The 19,547-nt window shown below is 39.1% G+C and overlaps 4 protein-coding genes across 5 annotated transcripts; 2 read left to right on the top strand and 2 right to left on the bottom strand.

Annotated features, from left to right (window-relative positions):
• Positions 1–1,530: 1,530 nt before the first annotated feature.
• On the top strand, positions 1,531–5,580 carry Clbn (Nuclear export mediator factor NEMF homolog Clbn). Its single transcript, XM_014362980.2, has 10 exons — positions 1,531–1,856; positions 1,951–2,122; positions 2,207–2,409; positions 2,483–3,564; positions 3,631–3,811; positions 3,878–4,179; positions 4,251–4,401; positions 4,479–4,776; positions 4,856–5,142; positions 5,214–5,580. Exons 1-10 carry the CDS (start codon positions 1,801–1,803, stop codon positions 5,410–5,412), a joined length of 2,931 nt encoding a protein of 976 aa, XP_014218466.2. The 5' UTR covers positions 1,531–1,800; the 3' UTR covers positions 5,413–5,580.
• Positions 5,486–8,273, bottom strand: LOC106646837 (serine/threonine-protein kinase VRK1). Its single transcript, XM_014362986.2, has 8 exons — positions 7,945–8,273; positions 7,673–7,851; positions 7,524–7,576; positions 7,362–7,431; positions 7,090–7,286; positions 6,801–7,011; positions 6,022–6,734; positions 5,486–5,946 (listed from the first exon to the last, which is right to left on the bottom strand). Exons 2-8 carry the CDS (start codon positions 7,836–7,838, stop codon positions 5,806–5,808), a joined length of 1,551 nt encoding a protein of 516 aa, XP_014218472.2. The 5' UTR covers positions 7,839–7,851; positions 7,945–8,273; the 3' UTR covers positions 5,486–5,805.
• A 322-nt stretch (positions 8,274–8,595) lies between these two features.
• Positions 8,596–13,183, top strand: gwl (serine/threonine-protein kinase greatwall). Of its 2 annotated transcripts, XM_089590870.1 has the most exons (5): positions 8,596–8,673; positions 8,818–9,098; positions 9,176–10,691; positions 10,769–11,101; positions 11,276–13,183. In XM_089590870.1, exons 2-5 carry the CDS (start codon positions 8,898–8,900, stop codon positions 11,320–11,322), a joined length of 2,097 nt encoding a protein of 698 aa, XP_089446996.1. In that variant the 5' UTR covers positions 8,596–8,673; positions 8,818–8,897; the 3' UTR covers positions 11,323–13,183. The 2 variants fall into 2 exon arrangements, with proteins under 2 accessions (XP_089446996.1, XP_014218593.2); XM_014363107.2 differs by having other exon boundaries at positions 8,596–9,098.
• LOC106646770 (uncharacterized) lies at positions 12,021–16,775 on the bottom strand. Its single transcript, XM_014362891.2, has 7 exons — positions 16,652–16,775; positions 14,471–14,589; positions 14,210–14,383; positions 13,626–14,137; positions 13,280–13,554; positions 12,452–12,597; positions 12,021–12,187 (listed from the first exon to the last, which is right to left on the bottom strand). Exons 1-7 carry the CDS (start codon positions 16,773–16,775, stop codon positions 12,035–12,037), a joined length of 1,503 nt encoding a protein of 500 aa, XP_014218377.2. The 3' UTR covers positions 12,021–12,034.
• Between the last annotated feature and the right edge of the window lie 2,772 nt (positions 16,776–19,547).

Raw genomic sequence — 19,547 nt, 5'->3', positions numbered from 1 at the left:
GTGTTGGTACACCTCCGGCCATATATATATATGTCTAGTTTTTGTTTTGCTTAGATATCAAACGTCAATGAGAAGGCTCTAGTCTTAAGAAAAATGTATTTTTATTAATTTTTATTTGTCAAAAATGCCCAGAATGATGTCATGTGTGCAGGCTTCAAAGTTATTTTGAGATTCATAGTAACCTACATCCATTGATGAAGCTACATTTTTTTTTTCTGTTTATATCCAAATATTCCAAATTATTAATAAATTAAACAAATATTTAGAAAATTAAAATTGATTCTCTATAGAAACATTTTTTTTTGTTCGTTCGACAAATAAAAAGTAAAATAGGATCCACATGCACTATTTCTTAAACTAATCTTTGTATATATTTCTAATAAATATATTCCAACTTGAATGGATTAAATAAAATATAAGTTTTCTGTGACAGTGTTATTGTAACAGTATTGAATTATTATACTTTAACTATAATTTTATAGTGTTGACTGTAGACTTAATTGTCAACTCTACTTGGGACTCTGCACTTTTAACGTCTCTTGATTAGATTCATCTTGAAGCAAAAAGGTAAGTTTGGAATAAGTTTATGCTTTAATTATTAACGAGAAAAAAAAAGGGATCTAATATTTCAAACAGGAAAAATTAAATTATTAACCTTTTAAGTACTCATACAGTACATAACCTTCAAACTTTTTTCCTGAAACCTGATTTGGTTTTTCCTGTTTGAAATATTAGATCCCTTTTTTTTCTCGTTAATAATTAAAGCATAAACTTATTCCAAACTTACCTTTTTGCTTCAAGATGAATCTAATCAAGAGACGTTAAAAGTGCAGAGTCCCAAGTAGAGTTGACAATTAAGTCTACAGTCAACACTATGAAATTATAGTTAAAGTATAATAATTCAATACTGTTACAATAACACTGTCACAGAAAACTTATATTTTATTTAATCCATTCAAGTTGGAATATATTTATTAGAAATATATACAAAGATTAGTTTAAGAAATAGTGCATGTGGATCCTATTTTACTTTTTATTTGTCGAACGAACAAAAAAAAATGTTTCTACAGAGAATCAATTTTAATTTTCTAAATATTTGCTTAATTTATTAATAATTTGGATATGAAAAGAAAAAAAAAAATGTAGCTTCATCAATGGATGTAGGTTACTATCAATCTCAAAATAACTTTGAAGCCTGCACACATGACATCATTCTGGGCATTTTTGACAAATAAAAATTAATAAAAATACATTTTTCTTAAGACTAGAGCCTTCTCATTGACGTTTGATATCTAAGCAAAACAAAAACTAGACATATATATATATGGCCGGAGGTGTACCAACACACGGAGATTTCCGTGTAAAACGAAACTCGCTACCTTTCATGCATGCAAACTTGCAACTCGCTACCTTTCATGCATGCAATCTTGCAACTCGATACCTTTCACGCATGCAATCTAGCTTTCAAGCCTGCACGCACGATGTCGTTACCGGGCTTCCGTACAATTCGCTTTGAATAATCAATAACCACGCAGTTACTCGAGATTTTGTCCGTCATCGGGCATAACTGAAGGTACCATTGGATTCAGCGGGTCTTTATCTATTTAATTACATAATATAAGTCTTGTACCCCAGATTAAGGCGGAGGTCCTACCTTAAGTGATTCCGTATTGTGGATTGCGCGTGTTTTACGGGACCGTGACCTAACTCTTACCACGAATGCATGTAAAAGCGACGAGAGTTGTCAAATGTTCAATTCAACAGATTGTCACAATAATTGAGTAGCTAATTGATGAAAAAATGAAGAACCGATTCAATACGTATGACATCGTGTGCTCCATCACCGAGCTCCAAAAGTTTGTATTATTCATAGTTTTTTTCCTCCAAAATGTAATACAAAAAAAAGTTTACAGGTTATAATACTTTGTTTTGAAATAAAACTTATTTCAGCCTCGTGGGAATGCGAGTTAATCAAGTTTACGACATAGATCACAAAACGTATTTAATTCGATTTCAAAGAAGCGAGGAAAAGAAAATTTTATTATTGGAGTCTGGCATGCGTATGCACACGACAGAATTTGAGTGGCCAAAAAATGTAGCTCCCTCAGGATTTTCCATGAAAGTAGGTTCTTGATACATATTTTCTATCACAGGTATTGAATGATTCCATTTGAATTTGTATTTATAAATTTTAAACCTTTCATAGATGAGGAAACATCTTAAAAACAAAAGACTCGAGAGTTTGAAACAAGTTGGAGTTGACAGAATAATTGATTTACAGTTTGGTTCTAACGAAGCTGCTTACCATGTCATATTAGAACTGTACGATCGTGGTAACATAGTGTTGACTGATTACGATATGACAATTCTTAATATCTTGAGACCACATACAGAGGGGGATAAAATAAGGTATGTTGTTATTCTCAAATTTTCTTTCCTCATCCTGAATATACAACTATTTTATAAAACACATTGAATATAGATTAGCTGTAAGAGAAAAGTATCCAGTCTTCAGAGCCCATACAAAAGTAATACCCACGCGAGATGAATTTGAAAATGTTATGAAGGCAGCTAAACCAGGAGATGCTTTAAAGAAAATTTTAAATCCTCATCTAGAAGTTGGTGCTGCTGTCATTGATCATGTGTTGTTGGAAACAGGTTTTCAATGGGGTTGTAAAATTGGGAAAGACTTTGATATCGAGAAAGATTTAGACCGGTTGTACAGTGCTATACAAAATGCAGAAAAGTTGCTAGAAAACGCAAAAAAAGAAATGCCAAAAGGGTATATTATTCAGAAGAAAGAGCCCAAGGCTATTAAAGATGGTGAAGATGAGTTTATTTACGCAAACATCGAGTTTCATCCGTGTTTGTTTAATCAGTATAAAGATCAGTTGTACAAAGAATATGATTCATTTGATAAAGCAGTTGACGAGTACTTTTCCACGATGGAAGGGCAAAAGTTAGATTTGAAAGTCTTGCATCAAGAACGCGATGCACTAAAGAAATTGGAAAATGTCAGAAAAGATCATGACCAAAGATTAGTGTCGCTAGGTAAAACGCAGGAAGTAGATAAACAAAAGGCAGAACTAATCATGAGGAATCAAGAGTTAGTTGATAATGCAATACTGGCAATTCAGAGTGCTCTGGCTAACCAAATGGCTTGGCCAGACATACAAGTCTTGGTGAAAGAAGCACAAACAAAAGGAGATCCGGTAGCAAGTGCCATTAAACAATTGAAATTGGAAAGTAATCATTTTACTTTACACCTAAGTGATCCGTACAAGGATAATGATGAAGATGAACCAGAACTGAACCCAATGACAGTAGACATTGACTTGGCCCATTCTGCATTTGCTAATGCCACAAAATACTATGATCAGAAACGTTCTGCTGCCAAAAAACACCAAAAAACCATCGAGTCTCAAGGGAAAGCATTGAAATCTGCAGAAAGGAAAACAAAACAGACCCTCAAGGAAGTGCAAGCTATTCACAGTATCAATAAGGCACGGAAAGTTTATTGGTTCGAAAAGTTTTTTTGGTTTATTTCATCGGAAAACTATCTGGGTGAGTAAATAGAAAAATGGTTTTCATAAAAAAAAGATGAAAATTTACAAAAATAAATTTTTTTAGTAATTGGTGGGAGAGATGGGCAACAGAACGAATTAATTGTAAAGAAATACTTGAGAAGTGGTGACGTTTACGTTCACGCTGATTTGAGCGGTGCCAGTTCAGTTGTAATTAAAAATCCTGTAGGAGGTCCCGTGCCACCAAAAACATTGGGTGAAGCTGGTACCATGGCTGTGGCATACAGGTAAGTTGTTCTTGGAAATTCTGAATTTTTACAGCAACTTATACTGGCCAATTTTTTCTTCCTCAGTATTGCTTGGGAAGCTAAAGTCATTGCTGGTGCTTGGTGGGTCAACAGTGACCAAGTATCTAAGACTGCTCCTACTGGAGAGTACCTAACAACAGGTTCCTTTATGATCAGAGGGAAAAAAAATTATCTACCTCATTGTCAGATGATCATGGGATTGGGATTTTTGTTTAGATTAGAAGATAGCTCGATTGAGAGACATCAAAACGAGAGAAGAGTTAGGACGTTAGAGGATGGCGATGAAACTGATAAAACTATGGAAGTTTATGATGAAATTGAACTTGAAGATGGAGATGATGAGGATGGTATGCACTTATCAATTTTATTATGCTTTACATTTTTATAAAATATTTTAACTAATTCCACATTCTTTCAGATGAAAAAGATGGCAATACTTTGGATACCATTAATGAAGAAGGAAGAGAAAACTTGAACAATGAACTGTCAAAAGAAGAAGAAAGCGATAGTGACGAGTCCCAATCTCTGTTTCCTGATACGCAAATAAAATTGGATTTGACAGGACCAAAGTTGGTATTTTTGAAACATTAAGACTTGTTACTACGTTCTAATAGATTAAATGAAATATAAATGTATTTTTTTCCAGAGTAAAAATTCAAGTAGATGATTCTAAAGTAATTTCAAAAATTCCAACTGACAATGATGATGTAGTTTACTTGGGAGACGACAAACCTATACCATTGAAAAATTTACAAAATAAAGATTCAGCAAAAATAAAAACTCAAAAGGCTCCTTCCAAAAAAGAACAGAATGACTCTGAAGTACAAAACAAAAATAATCAATCAGCATTAAAAAGAGGTCAACGAGGAAAACTGAAAAAAATCAAGGAAAAATATAAAGATCAGGATGAAGACGATCGTAAGCTTTTGATGACAGTTTTACAGGTACATAAGTGGTATAAAATATTTTTTGTAAATCCTTAGTAATTCATAAAGATTAAAAATCGGGTATATTGGATTTCAGTCGGCAGGTGCACCAAAAGAAGACAAACGAAAAAGTAAAAATAAAGATCCATCTGGACCAAAGCAACAACAAGGAAAGAAAAAAGGCGCTCCTCCAAAATCTAATTTTCAAGCTCAGCAACAGCAACGGTTGAATGAACAAAACGCAGATAACAATGACGAAGAAGATGCTGGCCCAGGTCCAGAAGTTGATATGCTAGATCAATTGACAGGCAAACCTCTTGTGGAAGATGAATTATTGTTTGCTGTGCCAGTTGTAGCACCTTACAGCACTTTACAAAGTTACAAGTTAGTGAATCGTGATTACCTAATTTTAATTTATTTCCATATAATATTAACAAAAATGTACTTATTTTTAGATTCAAAGTAAAACTAACTCCTGGAACTGGCAAACGAGGAAAGGCCGCAAAGACAGCAGTAGCTGTTTTTCTGAAAGATAAATCTATTACTCCTCGAGAAAAAGATATTTTGAAATCTGTTAAAGATGAGACAATAGCAAGAAACATTCCTGGAAAGGTCAAAATTAGCGCTCCACAAATAATGAAATTTAAAAAGTAATGTTATTTTTTTTTTAAAGTTGATGTATTTAAAAAAAAAAAAAAAACGTTAATAAGATTTTTGAAAAGCGATTGTAAAAAATGTTGTTATAGTGTGTCTAATATTAACTTGTATAATTATATCTCGAAGATATACAAATTGTAAAATATTTATTAAACAGTATATAATAAAAATAAACGGTATTTTTCTAAGTTGGCTAGCCGTATTTCATAATTATAAAATATTTTTTACGAACAGCACAGGGTTAACTTTATAAGTTGATTCGACACTTCACTGCTCACCCTACTGCAGCGAAAATTTTAGCTTATTACAATAGTTTCAGTAGCGTTTTCTTAGATTTTGTTTTAACAACAATTTTGTACAAGTCAAATTCGTTTCACTTTTAACTCAACTTTAATTATCAAGGCTCTCATCAAACATATCCTTTTCACTGTCATATTCAGTTTTTTTGCCTGATGGTCGTTTTTGTACTCCATTCTTCTTCTGAGCCACAGCTGTTTTCACAGGACGAGATTTAGTTCCTTTTATAACAACCTACAGACCAATTGAATTAAAAATTAATTTTAATGAACTAAAAATGTTAAATTTAAATCTAATATGAAAGATTACCTCTGGTTCGGAATCAGTGCATGACGTATTGACGGATTTTTCTACTTTTTTCGGCACTCTTTTTGCAGCTTTTTTTCTTGGAGTATCAGTTGTGCTCCCTCGTGTTTTTCTTTTCTTGATTTGTATCTCATACTCCGCATCACCATCAATATTCTTCAGTAACTGTTTTCGTATATCTTTTCCAGTCATGCACTTTTCGTCTAAAATAACTGAATCAATACTATTATTTAAAGTATCATCTAAAAGCAACTTATTTCGCTTAGGTTTCGAACTTGTTTTTACAGGAGTTGGTTTTGCTCGCTTTTGAGGTGAAGCCTCCTCTTCAGCTGGAATGATTTTTTTCGATCTTGGTGTTTTTTTTGGTGTTGCTACTGACTTTTCAAGAGATTTTTTGGAGGAGAAATCTAACTTATCAGTAGGAGATTGATTGGATTTTTTTAATCCTTTAACTAGTATTTCCCTAAACTTATCATAATTTGGGGTATCGTTATATTTCATTGATACTAATAATGCTGTAAATTGACTAATGGTTTCTGGTATTTCTGCATTCGAAAAGCAATCTTTTAAAAATTTTTGATGATTTTTCAATGCACTTTCTTTTTGCTGTTGAACCCATGATGGATCACTTAAATTTTTTTCCCACGGCAAGGTGCTGCACTGCCATTGAATCATATTGTACAATAATATTTCAAAATCACCTCTCATGGTTGGCACTAAAATAAAAAAGCATGTTTAAATATGTAACTTTCATTTACATAGAAAAAAAAGTTAGGCCTTACCTCCCATATGTGCATCTCTGCTAGTGTACTCAATGGTGCCGTTGTGAGCTTTTTTGGGATCTAATTTGTAATCTTTTGTTGTGTAATGTGAAGCTAGACCAAAATCAACCAAATAAACTTGATTTTGGGACTTCAAGTCAAGCAATAAATTGGCTCCCTTTATATCTGCATGCACATAGGTCCTATGGTGAATATACTCTAAAACATTTATCTGGAATATTTACAAATAAACAAATTAATAAAAGCTTAGAACTATAAATCCTTTAAAAAAAATTGATATAAAAATTACAATTTGCCACGACACTTTATAAACTGTAGGTTCTGGGAACCTTCTTCCATTTTCCAAAAATAATTTCCACAAATCTGTACCATAGCGCTCCATTACAACAAATCTGTACTTTGTATTGTGTAATTCATGACTGCCCGAGCCAAGGAATGGTGGCATGCCAAAGCATGAGAGTTTCTTTTCTTTTTTCCAATTGTTAACTTAAATAAACGAAAGTTTTGATCATTCCCAAAAAAATTAGAAAAACAATTTTTCTACTAGATAGGTAAACTTACTGTCATTAGGAGAAGCATTCCTCATGTAAAAATGCATTTCCACAAAAAGAGGTCCATTGCCATGCGGTTCCTAAAAAGCGTCAAATTTGAGAATTTAAAAAAAATTTCTTATCACAAGAAAGAAGATTAAATAGTGGCCGAACAAAAATGAAGCCAACGTACGATTTTGACGACTGCGGAGTAATCTGAGGGTGTCTTTCCAGAGTATGGTGAAGCTGAACGCAACATAAAACAAACACGTGAAATATGTAAACAATCAAAGTATATGACATAAAAAAACGAAGAATTGCAGGTATATGAGTGCAATTAACCAGAGTAAATTTCTCCAAAGCCACCGACACCGATAGATGAGCCGATGATCCATTGCTGCTTCTTGAGGTCCGTCAGGACCGTGCCCTTGGGTATCGGATCGGGCAGCTTGTAACCGTTGGCTCCTTTTTTCCGCGGAGCAGCTTTTTTCGCTATGGCTTTCGACATGCTTTTGAGGTTACTAGAAGCACCGAGCCGAAATTAATATGATAGATTCGCGTGTTATTTTGTAAACAAGTTTGTATCACAGTAACACATGCACCCTTTCACTCACTTCAACTTATTATGAGTACCTAGTGGGTATTTACACTCACTGACGTTGATAAATATTCTTATTAATTTTTATAATCGAACTACGCACGGACTTAAACCTATACACACATACATATGATGAACGAAACGAGTTTAGTTATAAAAACTTCAACTATTTCAAGTAGGTACTTTACTTATAGACGCAAAAAATTAAGATAAGTGCATGCAGTCAGAGAGAGAGCGATTTTCAAATCGATCGAGGACATAAGTAAGGATGGCCAATGATATGCGCGAGGTCGCGAGCCTCTCTTCCCCATGCGCAGTGGCGCACTGAGTTTGACGACGGTTGAAGTACTTGAAGTTCGAAAGAAGAGAAAAAGCGTCATACTTATGCATGAATACAAATGAACTTGTCGCTGCATGTTTTCATCATATGGTGGGCCACGTTTGCCAACAGAATCATCTGAAAAAGTATACTGTATACCAGTGTGTAAATAAATACTGTAAACACATAGCTTATCAAAATTATCGACGAACGTGTTGTGTTGGCGCTCTTGTAACCTGAAGTGTACACATAATAAAGAACAAGAATGGGTTTCGCCAATGAACTTCCCGCGTTTTTGCTCCATTTAAAAAGCAGACTCCAACCGTCTTATGCATGTGTGTGTGTCGTTTTAAAGGTCCATCGCCAACTGACGTGTTGAATTACTGTATGACTGATGAACCATCAGTGATAATACAAGTAAAACAGGTCAGAACTTGCTAGCGTAAGATGAAGCGTTGGCACTTCTTCTGTTGTTCCTGATAGGCCATATATTCTGGTGGCATATATCTGGAAGATTTAGAGTCTAAGTACTCTAAGTGTAATAATTGTGAAACACTCTATTTATCTTAGTTGGTGCAGCTTGGCATGGTGTGACAGTGCCAATACTTGTACACTGTAAAAACATAATCTCTCAAGAGTGGTGGGTAAAAATGCAGGGTTCATTACTGCCTGAATCATCGCCCCAGGAAGCCTCGAACTCCGCTCTCAACGTCAGCAATAACGATGCTGTCGAGAGCGATCCAGAGAAAACCGTCTGCAGGGGATTGTTGACACCCCAGCAGCCAGAAAACAAGCCCATGGACAACTCAATCTTCAACACCATCTCGAAAATTGTCAATCCGACTGCCAAGGTAGGCTTATACAAAATAATTTTATCAAGTGTAAGGTTTATGCGACAGAGGATTTTATGGAGATATTTTGTTCGTAGGTACCAGAAATTCAAGATTTTAAAATTGTCAAACCCATAAGTAGAGGTGCATTTGGCAAAGTCTTTCTGGGGTACAAAAAGACAAACTCAGACCAAATTTATGCAATCAAAGTCATGAAGAAGAACGAAATGATCCACAAAAATATGGCATCCCAAGTAGTTATAGAGAGAAATGCGCTCGCGCTCGTCAGAAGCCCTTATTGCGTACAATTGTTTTACTCGTTGCAATCTGCCACAAGCGTTTATTTAGTTATGGAATACATGGTTGGAGGTGATTTGAAAAGTCTAGTCGGAGTTTACGGCTACATGGAAGAGTCGATGGCTGCCTTTTACACAGCCGAAGTCTGCCTAGCATTAGAATATCTTCACTCCCATGGTATCGTGCACAGAGATCTCAAGCCAGACAACATGCTGCTCTCAAAGGAGGGTCATGTCAAGCTGACAGACTTTGGTCTTAGTAAGATATCGACTCTGCAACGCGAACTTGAGATATCTGATCTAATAAACTGCACGCCGAGTCTGTGCACGCGGACTCCAGGTCAGCTGCTCTCCCTCACGTCGCATCTGACCTTTGACTCGGGCCTAAAGTCCACGGCCAATGACTCGCAGTTGCTAAACTTGAGCATGCAAAGTAATTTCGATACTGACCTGTTACCAAAGCTCAGATTACGCGGCAGAAAGCCTAAATACCATGACAGCCTAAATTCACTTGGATCCTCGGATATGCGATCCGGCGACTTTTCCCGAGTCTCTGGCGTGGCGTCTTTGCATTCGCCTGAGCAAATCCGAATGTCCGGGATTTGCTCGAACTCGGGTTCAAATGGTTACCATACGGCGCCCTCGACCGATGCCTCTGAAATCGACGGTCATGCTGTAGACGAGGAACAGTCGACTCTGGAAGGCGAAAAATCGGTGCATCCTCTGTCCCACACTAGTCCACTCAGCTCCTGTGACTTTACACAGTCCCGAGGAACCAAACGAAAACGTCGGAGCCATCTCATGCACGGGACTGGGCTCACGAGGGAAATCTGTCTGATGGGTCTGGATGAAAACGTGACTCCGAAAAAGAAAAATCGAGGCCCAAAGTTCAACGTCGCAAGCCCATCGTTCGCTTCAAAGATCGAGAACGCCGAAGCAGCATCCAAAGTAGAAGCAGCCGAAGGCTCTGCAAGGGTAGCTTTTAGTACACCAGTTTCATCGTCCAAACAACGACCAAACGAGAAGACATTAAAAAAAGACGAGCCCGTGCTCAAGTCAACGAGATTCGATCTGCCACGAGATAGCGTAACACCGGACAGGACTGCCGACGATACTGACAGTAGCGAGCTGCAAGCCCAACACAGATCACCAGAAGGAATTTCGCCCATTAAAACACCACCCGCTTCGGAAAATAATTACACGCCCTACAGAACTCCAAAATCTGTGAGAAGAGGCCCTCAAGGAGGCATCAATCGATCAGATGAACGAATTCTTGGTACTCCGGATTACTTAGCCCCAGAACTACTTATGCGCCAAGGTTAGCTTTAAAAAAAAAGTATTTATTTTTGTTATTATTATTCAAGAGTTTTGCTGACTAAACATGTAAAATTTCAGGTCATGGACCGGCAGTGGATTGGTGGGCCCTGGGTGTTTGTTTATTTGAGTTCTGTACGGGTGTCCCGCCATTCAACGATGAATCTCCCCAAGCTGTATTTGACAACATCTTAGCGAGAGACGTACCTTGGCCAGAGGGCGAGGAAACCCTATCTGCTAATGCCATTGATGCCATTGATTCTTTGCTCACTCTAGACCAGCACACCCGCCCTACAGCTAAAGAGGTGCGCACTATGAAGCTTTTTAGTGAATTTCCATGGAACGAGCCCCTAAAAGCTGTGCCTCCATTCGTTCCTCAGCCTGATGACAATCTTGATACATGCTACTTTCAAGGTACGCGTTAAATTAATAATATACATTTTTTTCGTTTTCTCTTGGCGTAATTTTTTTTTATTAAATACAAAAAAAATACATAATATAATGAAGATAATGAAAATGGGCTTATCGGTTTAATACTTTGAGTACAATGTGAATGTTGAAATGATGCCTTATATATTTTTTTTTCAGCACGCAATATTTTACAGCATCTCAACGTCAGCAGCTGCGATACGTGACCATTGATTTATTGAATGATCACTACAGATTTATCCAAAGGAATTTCAGATAAGTTTTACAGTAAATTTTTTATTATACTTTATGCAACGAGAGTAGGTTTAATATTGGTGGAAGAGTCTATTGGAAAGACTGTAGTCAGACATTCCAAAATTACTTTAAGTTTTAGTGAAAATGAAAAGTCATGGTAAATTTGGAGAATGATAACGGAATGTGAGTTGCAATTTAACGAAATATTTGTGCGTCTGACCATAGTGGAAAGCACTTTTATTAGCTTTTAAACTTATCATACCTAGAAGATTGTTTTAGTGATTGGACATGAAAATATAATCTGCTCGAAAAAAAGACTTTTCTGACACTCTAATGATATCAGTAAAACAATTTTCCAGTTGTAAGTGAATTAGGACTAATGAAGATAACTAGAAATAAAAGAAGCATGCGTTTCATCGAATTCCGTGCTCACATGAGCCGGATCGCCGCGATTCCTCATATTTTTATTAAATACAATATTTGTCGATTAACTACTTATGAAATACGAAGCGTTCGAGATCGTTCATCCTCACGAGCCGAGCGTTGAAGATCGTCTCCCTTTCCACGCTTAAGGAAAAGCAGACATCTATTATCTGGATCGAGTAAGGATAAAGGCAAAGGATAATGATAAAAGTGATATAAAATCCAAAAAGAACGACAGACAGAATTTTTCTCGAGCATAGTCTATTTGAGATTCTTGTAAATCCATGGCAGGAAGTGCGTGACGCGCGTGTACACACCGGGGTATTGGCCCTTGCCGCAGCCGATGCCCCAACTCACGATACCCACTTGAGTCCAGCGACCGTCGTTTACCATTAGCGGACCACCACTGTCACCCTGCGAATTTCACACCAGGCGTTATCTTTGTTTGAAAATTCTTGTTACTTTTGACTTTAGTGTACCGTTTGATTCAGCGATTTTTTATTTTTTTATCGTTTTTACTATTTTTTTACCCTTTTTTATTTTTTACACATTTTGAATCAAATCACAGTTTTATTTGGAAAAAAAAAAACTTGTATGATTTAATCTGGCAACATTGTAATGATTTTTAATACGCGGCGAAAGTAAAGATAAATTCAAGACTGGAAATAATGTACTTACGGAACACGAGTCTCTGTTTGCTTCCCCGGCACAAAGAAAACTGTCGACTATACCGCCGGGGGCTGCATTGCCATATTTTTGTTTGCATATGGAGTTGGGCCAAATTTTTATTGTCACTCCTTGCAATTTACCCGGAGCAGGTCCGCCTGTCAATTTTATAATACATGTACAATTGTTTATACATATTATAGAGCATACCATATCAATGGCAATAAGATGATCGAGTTGTAAGCTATATGCTAAACAAGGCCAAACATAATTTTTGATTCATTGCAAAAAAGTACTGTACATAACCATGTTTTTTTTAATTACATCTGCTGCATCGACATTGCAACTTGTAAAAAAGACAATTAAATGCGGAAACAAGCAGCTGAAAACGATACTAAAAAATTAGCACAAACAGATCGCAAATATTTTGTCGGCGTGATTAACATCTCGTGATATTAAAAATCAAATGCAATATACTCCGAAAAGTCGAATAAGTAGCTTAGAATGTTACTTTGATTTGTAAATATACTTTGTAAAATTCAGCTCATATGTATTTCAAAACGATAAAATTTCCCTCAGTTGAAGAGCGCAAAAATGTGCGCACCCATTTTTTTTTATTGCAAATATAATCGAGCCGAAAAAATTGGTCGTGCTCGTTGAAATTCACAAAACGAAATAAATATCTTGAAAATGTACGAATGCGACATAGTTTTGTAACTCGTTCTCAAAGTGTAAGCAATACCCTACGAAAAAAAAAAAAAATAATAAATAAAAAAGCGACTGACGCGCGTCATGGAAAAAACAAACAAACGAAAAAAAAGAAAAAAAAGTTATTCTCACCCTCCCTGAGCGAGCCCCATCCGATGACGGTGGACATTTTGTTGATGTAGAGACTCGAGCCGGAGGGCAGGCAAACCGGCCTGATGGTCTCGGTGAACTCGACGGGCTCGTTGAGCGTCAGCAAAGCCACATCGTTGTACAAGGTGCGCATGTCAAAGCCCCGGTGTCGGACGACCCGCTTGACCCGTTTCTCAACGTGGCGCACCTCGTTCGGCGTCTTTATGTCGTAGTCGCCAAGCCTCACCGTCATCCGGGCCACGTCCCACGATGTCATTCTGCAAATTCATCGATCATCATTATTATCTTGTACATTGTATATAAATATCATTGTAGTTTAGGTACTAACTGGGCCACGCAGTGCGCCGCGGTGAGGATGTGCCTGTCGTCGATGAGGGAGCCCCCGCATATGTGCCTACCAGCGTTGAACAGCCCGGCGATCCAGGGCCACTCTCCCTGCTGGGTCGTGGTGCCCCCGACGATCCTCGGGTCGTCTTCCTTTTCACTCGGCGGGGCGTAGTAGACATCCTGGGCGCCGTTCTTGGATCCGCAGGCCGAGTTCAGGGAGTTGGAGGGCGGGTGCACCGAAGAGCCAGCCACCCACGGAGGCCCCGTGGCCGAGGGAAAACCACCGGGGCGCTTGGTCGGCCAAGTCGTGGCGACGCTCGGCCGGTGGCTTGTCGAGGGAACCTTGGATGGCCTTGGTGGGATCAGCGACGTCGACGGTGGAACAAAGCTCGCGACGCCATGGCCCGGCGGGTGCGTCGGCAGCGGAGGGATGACCGTGTGATGCGGCGGGTGGGTTGGCAGAGGGGGCGGCCAACCTCCATGGGGGTTACTATTGGGACTGTTGACGCTCAACTGTAGCCGGGGATTCGAGAATTATTGTGACTGTCGTTGTCGTTGGTATTTTATGTAAACCACACGACTCACCTCCTGGTGGGGGTCAGGTGCCTCGATGATCGGTCCACCAGGGGGCGCGTCGATGTTCGGGGGTTGAGGCGGCGGATCGGCGCAGCAGATGCCGTAGCTCAACCTGCCGTCTTTCTCGGTGTAGCTGCAGGTGTCGTAGATACCGAGAACCCAGCCCTCCAGCGCCGGAAAGTCCTGAGACAATCAACACAAAGTTCAACCCTCGCTATTGAGATTTACAAAAAAAATATCGATCACTATTTTTAAAGAAAGTGCTCGTACCGGGATCTTAAAGTACGGGTAGCACTCCTTCAAGGTCAAGCACTTGCCCACCGCGCCCTTCGACGTCACGCAGTACTCGTTCTGGGTGTACAGGTGTCGGCCTCTGCGTCTCGATGGGGCTGCAATACACGGGGAGCGTCGTAGTTTATATGTATACATTATAATACTCGGTGCCTCAAGGATCGGCTGATCTCGAGGAAATCTAACTTTGCCGTATTTTTATTCAAGATTGAAACTATTTCTGTATACGACACGTGAGCAAAAAATCTCATTTAAATTCAAACGAATAAATTACAAGGCAATTTAGCTCCTAAGGACACGCGTGACGTTAATTGTCCATTTTTGGAATTTTACGAGGTATACAGAGGGAGGGGTCTGATGAAATCTTGATCGCCAGAGGGTGTACATTCTCATATTAAATCGTGTGTGTAGACGGAAAGGTGTGATGTAGCGGGTAATCCGTTGGGCCGGGGTAAATCGGAAATTGATACCTCTATATCCTGCCCCGTACACCCGGCTCAAGTCAAACGAGCCAATAAATAATGAACGAAAAAAAAAAAAAAAGTCCTAATCGGTTAACGATCATCATAGTAATAACAACCAAACCTCGTGTATGTAAGAATTGATAGACCAGATCGGAATACCACGATTAAAAAAAAAAAAAAAAAACAAAAGCGTCAGCCGCAAAGTTAAAAGTGTAAGTTATATATATTTTTTTGGGCGCATAAATATGGTTTAGCATGTACTATACGCAACCCATTTCTTGCTCTACGTAGGTATATCTGTGTAATAGGCACCTGGCTCGGATTATACTCTCGGCGATCAGTGCCGAGTTTTCCGCGAAGCCAAGAGGAACTTGGCAAGAAAACAGGAGTGACAATCGTGGAGGTAATGTAATGCGGCGCATCGGGTATATACGCGTATATTGGTACTCTCATCGATACCAGTCGGGCAGGAGAGACGCAAGAAAGGGGAGAAGCTCCCATCGAAGGAGGAGAAAAAGGAGGATATATATACCTGCATTACACGCCCGCTAAGAGGAAAAGTTCGCTGACCGCGTGTGTACGCTGCAGGTGCATGCACCGCCGCATACCTGACGCTCGGCTATGAAATTTTACCGCGCGCTCCATTGCTCACGAGAATACTCTCGGACATCGATTAGGTAATGAAAAATAATAACACGCGTTTTTTTTTTTTTTTGTTTTTTTTTACTGCTTACACGTTTCGCCAGATGCAATAAAAAGCTCGTCTCGCTTTTCGACGCAATTGCGTATTATGTACTTTAATTCGCCATTCGAGCGACGTGTTTTTGCCTACGAGAAAATCCTCGTAAACCAGTCTCACGTGTGTGTAAAGTAACGATTAGGTAAGTGTGGAACGGGAGATACCTTATTAAGGTCACATTTGTCATTCAGTCTAATATTGTTGTAACAATAAAATATATAATAATGTGGCATACAGAGAAAGCTTATATGTAAATACCGATGCGAAAAAAATCGAGAACGCCATCGGTACATTCGGTGGGTCCTCGTGGCTTTTGTTTACTTGCATTATCATGTAAAGCAAGAATAGCGGTGGCGTTGTTAAAAATTGTGTCATCGCAAGGTATATGCAATTTCTTGGGTGTAGGAATTTTCATTGAATTTATAAAATACGCAACATCGCTATATTACCGTAGGTAGATCAGAGGTGGACAAACTTGAGCACAGATGCTTTTTTCAATTTTTCACAATACATTTTTTTGACAATAATAAAATGCTTTTTTTTTTAATCAACATGCCACTTGACAAAACTTTCCCAGCAAAAACAGTCCATTACAGTTTTAAAGGAAAAATCAATTGTAGATGAAAAAAAGAATCTTTAAAATGATGAAAAAAGTAATAAAATATTTGATTTTAATTGCTTTACAAATGTTTTCTTGGTATTTTATTGTAAATAGTGATAATGTTACCAGCAAAAATGCGTTATATTTCGGAAAAAAAAAAAATTTCTTCCAATGCATCGAATAATCCATAAAATAATCGTGTCCAAACCCGAAGGTGATGGAGTCGCGCCGGGGGAATCGTAATTAATTGTGCGCGTACTTCAAATCCGCCTCGCGACAATCGAAAGCGCTCCAATAGTCCCCAAAGAAAACTTTCTCCGTACGAATATCGTACAAAACATGCCTGTGTAACTCACCTTCCAAAACAACGGCATCGTCGTCGTCCTCGGCCGCCTGAAGCTCAAAGTCAACCTCAGCCGCGCCGCATCCCAGAGCAAGGAGCAACAAACTCGCGATCCCCAGTATCGCGGTCCTCCCCATGGTCCTCGACTCCACCTCTACCGAGCAAAAAACTCCCCTTGAAAAAAAAAATATTCAACAACCAAGATACGTCAAAGCTACATGGTTGTTGACACGCGACGATGGATCAACTCGAGTATCACTGTTTTTCACCCGAGAAAAAAAAAAAAAAAAAAAAAACTCCAAAACGCGAGCTGTGCGATACAATAGCCCGTCCGTCTCGGTTAGCCGGTGCGCGCAAGCTAAGCCGCCGAATCCGTCCACCGCCAGCTTTATACGGAGCTTCCCCCCTTTCTCATATACTCCTCTTCCTCCTCCTCCTCCTCCTCTTTGCTTCGTTCCCGTGTACACCTCCTTCGCGGATGCTGCGATCCCTCGGACTTGCCCGCCCCCCCGGGTTTGTTTGTTTTCAGTACCACCTATCGCAATGACAATCGCATCGCCGTGTGAGCTTCCGCGAGGGTAAACAACTTTTGACGCGTATACGGCATGCGCACACGTATACGTGAGGTGTTTACTTGCCCCGTGTATATACCTATATGTACGTATAACACCAGCCATTGAACTTTTAGTAGGTGATTGTTGAAAAGAAAAGAAAAACGTCAATCACAGCCCGTCACGTCGACTCGACTGGAGATTGTTATTTTTTGTTTTTTTTTTTCGGGAGAAGAGTGCGAATCACTTTTGAAAGTATAGTAACGGTACGGGCGTTAAACCAGGAACAACATTTTTCGAGCCCGTGCGAGAAATTTCGTATGCCACTCTTGTCTCGGCTTTTTTTTCACGTACAAATCATAATGTTACGAGTATACCCGTACGCCTAGAGTATATATTATTTTGGCGGTCACTCGGTGCGAGAAAAAAAAAAAAAAAAAAACTTAAAATTCTTTTCGTATAGCGGAGTGCACCTCGGATGGGCGAGTACTGTGGATACTCTGATTTTACGCCAAGAAAAAAAAAAAAAAAAAGAAATCCACCCCCTCTTACATATACTTACCTTTGGAATCGAATCATTTGACGTCAAGTTTTGAAATCCTTCGAGAACAAAAACGTCTTCGAGGGAGGGCATTAACTTGGAGCGCGAGAAAAGAAGCCGAGCCAACGAGGTGCGTGTGTATACAGATATAATATACATATACTATACTCAAGTATAAGTACAGAGAGTACCTCACTCTTACATATATATATATATATACATGTAGGTATGTGTACACACACGCAGTGGCCTTGAACGTGTATGGCAGCCACGGAGGCTGTGGCCGTGAACTTTACCGTGGGACTAGCGTGTGGTGCAGCAGGGGATAATGACTCTCTCCTCCCTCTTCTTCCTCCTGCTCACCCCCCGCGCGAGGTATACACCCGAGGATACATTTATGCAGCTGTCATGGTTTTCGCGCCGTGCCTCTGACGTAAACATCGGCTACTCTCCAGCTGGTCGACGACCGACGTAATATACCCTGTGCGTGTGCGTGTAATGAAGATGCACCGATCGGCCATTATCGAAGCTTTCTTTGCGCGAGACTCTGAGCTCGATCGATCCCCTTTCTTTGGAGCTGCGGGTGAGTTTTTCTCTAAACCGGAGTTTCAAAAGTACTTTTTCAATGTCTCGGTGGTCTTACGAGTCGTCGGCATTATTTAAAATATGGCCAAAACTATGGTCCATACATTCGTGTGGCAGGAAATGTCTGACCTGTACAACCTTGCTCTACTGCGCCTTCCAATACCGATTTCTCGGGTGATTTACCACGTCTCTCTCTTGCGTCGTGAATCGTATAAATATTGCCGGTTGGATCGGGTCTATTATTCGCGAAGGAGGAAAAATTTCACGATCAAAACTAAATTTTATTCTTTCGCGTTTTTAAAAAGTAAGAATAAAAAACAAAACAACTTTCACGGAGGATGACATGAAGCCCCTCCCATCTGGCAGTGTGGTGTTTTCGAGGCCTATTATCAGAGGGGGCTTTGCCATTTTTTTTTTTTTTTCTTTTCATGCCAAATAGAGAGGGTGATCGATAAAAACGAAATTTTGTCGACCCGCCAAACCGGACTCTGTACTTTTTCACGAAAATTCCAAACATTTGTTTATTTGCGCGGAAGAGGCGCTTTTTTTTTATTCCTTCCTCTTTTCTTCGCTCAAAGCGCTTATTTATTCGCTTAACGATCCCCAAAGTTGGAGATTCGACATTCAACCGCTGGGTCTAATTTTGTAGCCATCGCAAAAGAGCGATTTTTTTCTTTTTCGTACATAAATTTGGGGATCGCCTCGATTCGCCACTCGAGGAAAAAGAAAATCGCAATGGAACGTTGATTCTTGTGATATTTTATAAATGAAGTAATAATGTTGACAATCAACAATAGTTACTCGGATATTGTTTTTCTTCTGTATTAATATGCCTATCCAAAATTTTTCGATGAAATATTAAGAAGTGAAAAATCCCCTTGCTGTGACTCAAGATCAAACTGACGTTTCGAGACGTGTACCGTCGTATCCAGTATCGAAAAGGATGTACAAAGAAGGTGTCGAACAAAAAACAGCAACGTCATCGAGATGTTCGATTAGAGTCGTTCGCCACAGAGTACAGATACTTAGGGTTGAAAAAATACAGATGAGATCGCGTCGATCGAAAAGTGTTCCACGACACTTCCGTGTAAGTATGTACCTGCGCGTCAAAGGTACAGCATCAGGTTCAGTGACACCCGACGCGTGTGTGATTCACGGGAGACGCGCTCGCAGGTGTACAACACAAAGGGACACGTGTAATTACTACAATGTACGCGGAGGTCAAAAATAAA

The sequence above is a fragment of the Copidosoma floridanum genome, unplaced genomic scaffold (assembly GCF_036245765.1).
Source record: "Copidosoma floridanum isolate Cflo_tuat_1 unplaced genomic scaffold, Cflo_Japanese_pri ptg000013l, whole genome shotgun sequence".
Lineage (NCBI taxonomy): Eukaryota > Metazoa > Arthropoda > Insecta > Hymenoptera > Encyrtidae > Copidosoma > Copidosoma floridanum.
Note: the sequence above shows the minus strand (reverse complement) of the source record. Positions and strands in the feature narration are given on the sequence as shown.

Excerpts from the sequence above, each read along its gene's own strand:
- LOC106646837 (XM_014362986.2), bottom strand. The coding sequence starts at position 7,838 with ATGTCGAAAGCCATAGCGAAAAAAGCTGCTCCGCGGAAAAAAGGAGCC. Across the intron at positions 6,735-6,800 it reads CAGAGATGCACATATGGGAG|TGCCAACCATGAGAGGTGAT; the intron begins GTAAGGCCTAAC and ends TTTTTATTTTAG. Across the intron at positions 5,947-6,021 it reads GCACTGATTCCGAACCAGAG|GTTGTTATAAAAGGAACTAA; the intron begins GTAATCTTTCAT and ends ATTGGTCTGTAG.
- Clbn (XM_014362980.2), top strand. The coding sequence starts at position 1,801 with ATGAAGAACCGATTCAATACGTATGACATCGTGTGCTCCATCACCGAG. Across the intron at positions 1,857-1,950 it reads TCCATCACCGAGCTCCAAAA|CCTCGTGGGAATGCGAGTTA; the intron begins GTTTGTATTATT and ends AACTTATTTCAG. Across the intron at positions 4,180-4,250 it reads AGATGGAGATGATGAGGATG|ATGAAAAAGATGGCAATACT; the intron begins GTATGCACTTAT and ends ACATTCTTTCAG.
- gwl (XM_089590870.1), top strand. The coding sequence starts at position 8,898 with ATGCAGGGTTCATTACTGCCTGAATCATCGCCCCAGGAAGCCTCGAAC. Across the intron at positions 9,099-9,175 it reads TTGTCAATCCGACTGCCAAG|GTACCAGAAATTCAAGATTT; the intron begins GTAGGCTTATAC and ends TTTTGTTCGTAG. Across the intron at positions 11,102-11,275 it reads TGATACATGCTACTTTCAAG|CACGCAATATTTTACAGCAT; the intron begins GTACGCGTTAAA and ends TTTTTTTTTCAG.
- LOC106646770 (XM_014362891.2), bottom strand. The coding sequence starts at position 16,775 with ATGGGGAGGACCGCGATACTGGGGATCGCGAGTTTGTTGCTCCTTGCT. Across the intron at positions 14,384-14,470 it reads ACCCGTACTTTAAGATCCCG|GACTTTCCGGCGCTGGAGGG; the intron begins GTACGAGCACTT and ends TGATTGTCTCAG. Across the intron at positions 14,138-14,209 it reads CACCTGACCCCCACCAGGAG|TTGAGCGTCAACAGTCCCAA; the intron begins GTGAGTCGTGTG and ends CCCCGGCTACAG.